We start from the raw sequence: 7,607 nt of genomic DNA on the forward strand, positions 1-7,607 counted from the left end.
TTTTATCTGTTTTCGTATATTAAGTTGAAGCTTACATTGAATTTCACATTGTTATTTATTACATTACTATTGAAACATCAGCCATTCCCAGTTTGTATGTTCTAAATCTATTCACAATTGTGTCATTTCACCCCCTTATATCAACATGTGTCTTCTTATTTCAAATGGGACCATTTGGTTTCGCTGGTCCCTGACAAGGGACCGTGTGGTCTAGCGTTATGACTTTTGTCTTCGGACTGGAAGGTTTGGACCTTCCAGTCCGAAGACAAAAGTCATAACGGTTTGAGTTCCACTCTGAGTTGAGCAGCACATATTTGAGTCATTGGAGTTAGTTAAATTTTGGATTAATACCAAATTCGAGAAGTGCCTAAATGAGTCAATAAAATGTATAGTAAAATAAAGGGAGTAAAAATGACTCTTATAAAAGATACAAAACAAATTAAATGATGTTTTGGCCTTTGGCCTTCTTCAGGTAAACCTGAAGTTTTAAGGCTTGTGACTGCGGGTATATGGTTTGAAGCTGGCTGTGGGTAGTGAAAAGTTGAATCCTAAGAAAAGGCTACTTTACTTACAATTTCTCACTTTTTATAAAATTATGTTCTTCTGCGTGAGATCCTCTCGATTAGGCATTCCGTGAAGGAATATAAAAAAATTGCTCATCAAACAAACAAACTGATTCAACAGCAATCACTCTTGTTATGCAAAGTGAGCAATGGGTGTTAATAATCTTGACCAAGTAAAAAAAATGAAAGTGAATAAAGTGGGGCTTGAACCTGGGTCACAGTGCAATGCCTTAAGCATTCAACCACTTTAACCCCCTCTTTTCTCACTATAAATAGGTGTTTCTTGAACTCTAGTATAATATATTGGCATTGTCTCTTGTCAAAATTGAAAATGATAAAATCCTCTTACAAGTGTCTTGTTAAATGTTGCCCTTGGCATGCCTTGTCAAGTGTTTGGAGCGATGTTGACACATTTGCAGGTCTGACAACCAAGCACATTTTTTACGGACTTAATTTAACATTTTTGTAATGGACAGTATTTTCCGTTGATTTGAGAGTATTTCCATTACAACAATGAGCCCTTAACAACTGGGTGGTGCTGTCTGTCTTGGAATGAGATTACTTGGTTTTGTCCTGGCCCTGGCGGTTACCCTGGCTGCAAGGGAAACGGTCAAATGTATATATTTTAAAGTTTTTGGAGATGATATATTTTGTCTTGTAAATCATCTCTCTGGTATGCGCTGTATTATATTTTGTGTTACACATATATGATTTTTAAACATTTGAGTATGTTCCTCTTGGCGGGGAACTGTGCTTGTGTCTGGATGAGACATTTAGGTGATCTCAAACTAAGTACACTGATGGTGTGCTCTTGGAATCTACATCCGTTCCCTATTTGAACTAATTACCCTTTGCCTTACTTTCTCTTGGGTGCTTTAATTTCTAGAAACTTTTACTATCCCATTTTCTTCCTTTTTACTGGCATTGATATGACCTAAATGTGTTGCAAGTGCAGTAAAACCCTTAAAAACAAAAACAAAACAAGCCCATAACAGTTTGGGTTATCAGACCTGGACCTATTTAGTGAATAATGCACTATATTAAAGCTAACATAATAATTTTAAAAAACATAAATTCTGGAACTGATATGAGTTTCAAGTGTAATAAGTGTTAGAAAGCTCCTAAAAACAAACAATCACAAATTTTCCAGGTGGGCTCCAAAGGAATCGAAGCCTCATGGGCAGGCGGTGTCAAAGGCAGGGAGGTCCTCGACAAGTTTCTACCTCGTGTTCCCCATTTGATGTCCTCAGAGGGAGTCTTTTACTTGGTTGTCATAGAGGAAAATGATGTTGGTAGGTGGTCCTTATTTAAAAGGATGATTAGGATTAAATGATTAGCTCGAGTTTTTCAATTTTTTTTTTTTACTACAACTACTTCTACAATGATTACAACTTTACTAGTACAGCTACCACAACTTTACTACTCCTACTACAACTACACTTCTTCGACTACTACTGCTACTATTACTACTACCACTACTACTACTACTACTACTACTACTACTACTACTACTTCTAATAATAATAATAATAATAATAATAATACTACTACTGCTACTATTTCTACTACTACTACTACTACTACTACTACTACTACTACTACTACTACTACTACTACTACTACTACTACTACTATTACTACTACTACTTCTACCACTACTACTACCACTTACTACAATTACTACAACTACTACTACTACTACTACTACTACTACTACTACTACTACTACTTCTACTACTACTACTACTACTACTACTACTACAACAAATACTACAACTTATACTATACCCACTTCCAGGACAATGTTCTACTCTTTTTCTGACATTATTTTGAAAATGGTTATATTATTAAACATTTATATTTTATTCCAGATGACATTGAAAAAGTGATGAATGCCGAAGGGTTTTCTATGACAAAAGTTGCAACGAGAAGAGCAGGACGAGAACTATTGTCAATTCTGAAATTCACTCGATTGAACACGACATGACAGGCAAAAGAATGAACAAGGTATAGAGGACTTCTTGATGTTACAAGTTAACACTCCGGGCATATTTTGTGATCCACGTTTCAAAAAAAGTCCCTCAAAACCATGGACTCGTGGTTAACTCGGTTTCTGTAGCCTGGAACAAACAGTGACAGTGGCTTTGTTCCTTTGGGATCGGAAACTCGTTTATCCTAAAATACTTCCTGGAAATCTAAATAAAATCCAATTGTTAACCCTAGAGGTAATGGGGCCGATTTTGCCAGAATTTGACAGTTGTTTCCATTGCTTTTTGCAAGAGATTAATAACATGGGGGTGAAGTGGCCTTGTGGTTAAGGTGTGATGATGTGGCAGAAGGGTGTAATTCCTTTTTTTTTTAGTAACTGTGATGCTACTCTTCTCCTGAAGTAAGTCTAATCACAGTTCCTAATGACAGTTGTATCCAGACAAAAGTCATACATTGAGTCAACTTGAAATCGGCCCTGACAACTGTAGGGTTAAATTTAAAAAATGAGTAGGCCAGTGTCAATATTTTCCCTCACTCTGGTATAAAGATATTATGAGCTGTGATGCTATTGGGTAGCATCAACAAGTAATACTTCAGGATATGAGTATGAGTTTCGTTTTGGCACTAACTTTAACAATCCTCTGTAATGTTCACTTCTCAACAATTGATACGTAACAGAATTGTTTTTAAAATGGCAGCAGTACAGATGATATATGAAACTTTGCTTTGTATGTAAAATTTGTGCATATGTTTGTGATTTTGTTCATGCATGTATATATGTGTGAAGTACCTGTGCACGTCATCATCATCATTGCCTTTTTCACCCTGGGTCAGGGTATAGGCCACAGACAAACAGTTTCCATCCTTCTCTATCCTGAGCCAACTTTTTTATCTCATTCCAGGTCTTACCACTTCTCTGTATATCAGCTTCTTTAATTCTTCTCCATGTTCCTCGTGGCCTTCCCCTTGATCTTCTGCCCTGAGGGTTCCAGTCCAATACTTTCTTTGTTATAGTTGAGTCATTCTTTCTAAGCGTGTGTCCAATCCACCTCCATCGTCTTCTTCCTATATCCTCTCCCACTGGTTTCTGCTGTGTTCTTTTCCATACTTCTTCATTTTTTATTCTATCCATCCATTTTATTCTGAGTAGCTTACGCATGCACCTGTTTACGAAAATCTGTACCCTCCTTATACATGCCTGTGATGCGTTCCAAGTTTCACATCCATACAGTAGGACAGACTTCACGTTTGAGTTGAAAAGTCTTAGCTTTAGTTGAAGGGAGATATCTTTAGTTCTCCAAACTCTGTTCAAAGATGTGAATGCAGCCTGTGCCTTTCCTATTCGTGCTTTCACCTCTGCTTCCGTGCCTCCATCCTTGTCAATTATACTTCCGAGATAGCAGAAAGTGTCTATATCTTCGAGTTCCTGATCTTTTACTTTGATCTGCTCCCTTTGACGCGTACCTATCCTCAAGACCTTTGACTTTGCAGGGTGAATTCTTAGACCAATTGATTCCGAGAGGCTGTTTATAATTGTGGTTTTTGCTTGCATCTGGTCCTGGGTGTGGGACAGAAGAGCCAGATCATCTGCAAAATCCAGATCATCCAACTGTGTCCAGGGGTCCACTGTATCCCATTTCTTCTCCCTTTGGAGGTTTCCTTCATTAGCCAATCAATGGCAAGGATGAACAGGAATGGTGAGAGCAAGCATCCCTGCTTGACACCAGTCTTAATTTCAAAGCTGTCAGTAAGCTGATCTTCATGTACAACCCTGCAACTTGATCCTTCATACATTTCCTTAATGAGGTTTACTATCTTTTCAGGGAGTCCATAATGTGCCAGAATTTTCCACAATGTTGCTCTGTCAATACTGTCGAAAGCCTTCTCGTAATCCAGAAAGTTGACAATAAGAGGAGAGTTCCATTCTATAGACTGTTCTACTATGACTCGCAGAGAGGCAATCTGGTCGGTGGTTGAACGGTTTTTCCGAAAACCTGCCTGTTCGTCCCGCAGTTTAGCATCTGTTGCATTCTTAATTCTCTCTAAAATAATACGGTTGAAAACCTTTCCTGGGATAGAAAGAAGAGTGATGCCTCGATAATTATTACAATTACTGAGGTCCCCTTTCTTTGGAAGCTTGATAAGATGTCCTTCCTTCCAATCCTTTGGGAATATCCCGTCATTCCAGATTCTCTCAAATAGTGGGTGCAGGGCCTCAGCATTTCTTTTCGCATCAACTTTTAGAGCCTCCGGTGGAATCTGGTCTGGTCCAGCAGCTTTCCCCCTTTTCATCTTGTTAATGGCACCCACAATCTCTGCTATCGATGGTGGATCACAGCTAATTGGTAGCTCATTCCTTGCAGGCAAAATTTCTGGCTGGTTGTCTGGTGGTGGTCTGTTCAGAAGGCAGTTGAAATGTTCCCTCCATCGTTCAGATTGAGCCTCTTTTCCAAAAATAGTTTTCCCATCTTTGTCTTTGACTGGTACCTCTGGTTTCCCATATTTTCCAGCAAGTGTCTTGGTAGTTTGATAAAGGATCCTCATGTGTCCTCCAGTCGCTGCTGCTTCTGCTTTCTCTGCAAGTCTGTTCATGAATGCTTCCTTGTCTTTCTTCACAGATCTTTTGACTTCCTTAGCTATGGCTCGATACTGCTCTTGTGCATCCAGTCTTGAAGCCCTTGTTCGGCTTGCATTCACTTGTTCCTTCCTTGTTCTCCTCTTTTCAATAAGGTCCAAGGTGGTTGGACTTATCCATTCTTTATGTTCCGATTTCTTTACCCCCAATACCTCGTGGCAAGTTGTTATGTAGACTTCCTTGATCTTTGCCCAATGTGACTCTACATCTATGTCCTCCTCGAGCTCAGTAAGAGGTTGGAATCTATTACTCAATTGTAGTTTGAATTCCTCATTCTTTTCCCCATCAAGTGCATTCACCTCGAATTTTCTTCTTGTATGTGATCTGGCCCCGTGTTTTCTGAGTCGGAGCTTAAGCTTTGCCAATAGCAGGTGGTGGTCTGATCCAACATCTGCCCCTCTCCGTACTGTCACATCTTCCAATGAACGTCTGAATCTACGAGAGATACAAAAATGATCAATCTGATTTTCTGTCACACCATCTGGTGAGACCCAAGTTGCTTTGTGGATCCTCTTATGGGGGAACACTGATCCTCCAATCACCAAACTGTTGAATGCACAGAAATTTGCAAATCTCTCTCCATTATCATTCATTTCTCCCATGCCATGACGTCCCATGATACCTTCATAGCCTACGTTATCCTGTCCCACTTTTGCATTGGCATCTCCCATCAATATGTTGATGTCTTTCCTTGGCAACTTGTCAATGACTTGTTGTAGCAGACCATAAAATGTATCTTTGTCCTCATCTGTTGCATCATTTGTTGGGGCATAGATCTGTACGATGTTCATGCTGATCTTCTTACTCCGTGTTGTAAAAGACGCCATGATGATCCTTTCTCCGCATTGTTCCCATCCTCTCAGTGACTTCTGGGCAAACTTGCTTAGAATTATTCCTACTCCCTGTGTATGAATCCCGTCCCCTCTCCCTGAATATAAAATCTTCTCCCCAGACTTGAGGTGTTTCTGTCCGGATTGTATCCAGTGGGTTTCGCTTACTCCAAGTATATGCAGCCTGTATCTTCTCATCTCAGTCACAACTTGAGAGCTTTTTCCTGCTTCATACATGGTGCGAACGTTCCACGACGCAATTCGAAGCTGCTTGTTTGGCGAAGACGTCATCGGGTCAGCAGAGTCCTTTCGGCTTTGTCTGTTGTCCTTCATAAATTCTGTAATTCCAGAAACTCTTCGGTCGCCCAAGCTAAAAAAAGGATTTAGTTTGTCTGTCTGTGTTTCTGTAACGGTTTGAGTTTAACGGAAAGGGGTGTTAACCCTTTGCCAACCCCCAACCTGGAGGACCAGGTGACTCAAAGATGGGGGAATCACACACCATTAGTCGCCTTTTACGACACGCTGGCTTGGCGTTGGGCTATTCTTGACCCTCTTAGTTGAGGGACCCCGGACACCACACGGGGTACCTGTGCACGTAATGGTGGAAAATGTGTGTTTGTGCGGCTATGTGGTCTAGTTGTATGACACTGGCCTTTGGACAGGAAGGTCCAGGATTCGAGACCTGCTCTGAGCAGCGCATAGTTGAGTCCTTGGAATAGACTCTTTACTCACATTCTCTCACTATAGGTGAAAAATGTTGTCTCTGTCGGAAAAAAACTTTAGTATCGCCTCACATGTCATGTTTAGTGTAGCTGTTGGTTAGGGATCTCCTGTAAAGCGCTTTGTTGAGCACATTTTGTGGGTATTGCACTATATAGACGTGCTGGGTATGCGTGTGTTTACGTTGGTGTGCAGATCTGTAAATAGAAATAAAGGTTATCTTTAAACAATGTGGTGTTTTTTTTTTTATCTTTTTAAAATTTCAGATTTTGTTACTTACATCATTTAACTTCATATAAATGGGGTATTATTGGGGCCAGGAGGATCTTTAACTATCTCCCTGTTATCTGTAATCTCTTTCTAATTGTTTTTCCCCTGGCCTTGGCTGCAGTCCTTTGCTGCCAGGTACGCTGTCAGGTTGATATTATGCGTATGTGTTATTTCTCTTCTTGGAGACATGGATTTAGGTAATAAGTAGATTTTCAATGTTGCTGGATAACATCAAGTTTTTTGTTTTGTTTGTTTCTTTTTTCGTTTTTAAGGGTTTGTGTCCGTTGCAACACATTTAGGTCATATCAGCACCAGTAAAAAGGAAGAAAATTCGATAGTCAAAAGATTCTAGATTTACAATTAAAGCACGAAAGGAAAAGTGAGACAAAGGGGAATTGGTTCAAATAGGGCACAGATGTAGATTTCAAGAACATACCATCAATGTACTTAGTTTGAGATCACCTAAAAGTCTCATCCAGACAGAAACACAGGTCTTCACTCAGAGGAGTACACTCAAATGTTTACAAACCCAGGCCACATGTATTTATGTATAAAAAATGTAACAGTACTAACAGAGAGATGATTTACAAGTAAAAAAAT

The 7,607-nt window shown here is 39.7% G+C and overlaps 1 protein-coding gene across 1 annotated transcript in view; it reads left to right on the forward strand.

The window, feature by feature from the left end:
* LOC144957336 (methyltransferase HEMK2-like) overlaps positions 1-6,967 on the forward strand; it is a 16,540-nt gene extending 9,573 nt beyond the window's left edge. The window contains exons 5-6 of the mRNA XM_078888489.1: positions 1,714-1,855; positions 2,435-6,967. Coding sequence (XP_078744615.1) covers positions 1,714-1,855; positions 2,435-2,550 — 258 coding nt within the window. The 3' untranslated portion in view covers positions 2,551-6,967. The remainder of the gene's footprint in view (positions 1-1,713; positions 1,856-2,434) is intronic.
* The last annotated feature ends 640 nt before the right edge of the window (positions 6,968-7,607 follow it).

The sequence above is a fragment of the Berghia stephanieae genome, chromosome 11 (assembly GCF_034508935.2).
Source record: "Berghia stephanieae isolate SIO BIC M18660-M18661 chromosome 11, UCSD_Bste_1.3, whole genome shotgun sequence".
In the NCBI taxonomy this organism is placed as follows: domain Eukaryota; kingdom Metazoa; phylum Mollusca; class Gastropoda; order Nudibranchia; family Aeolidiidae; genus Berghia; species Berghia stephanieae.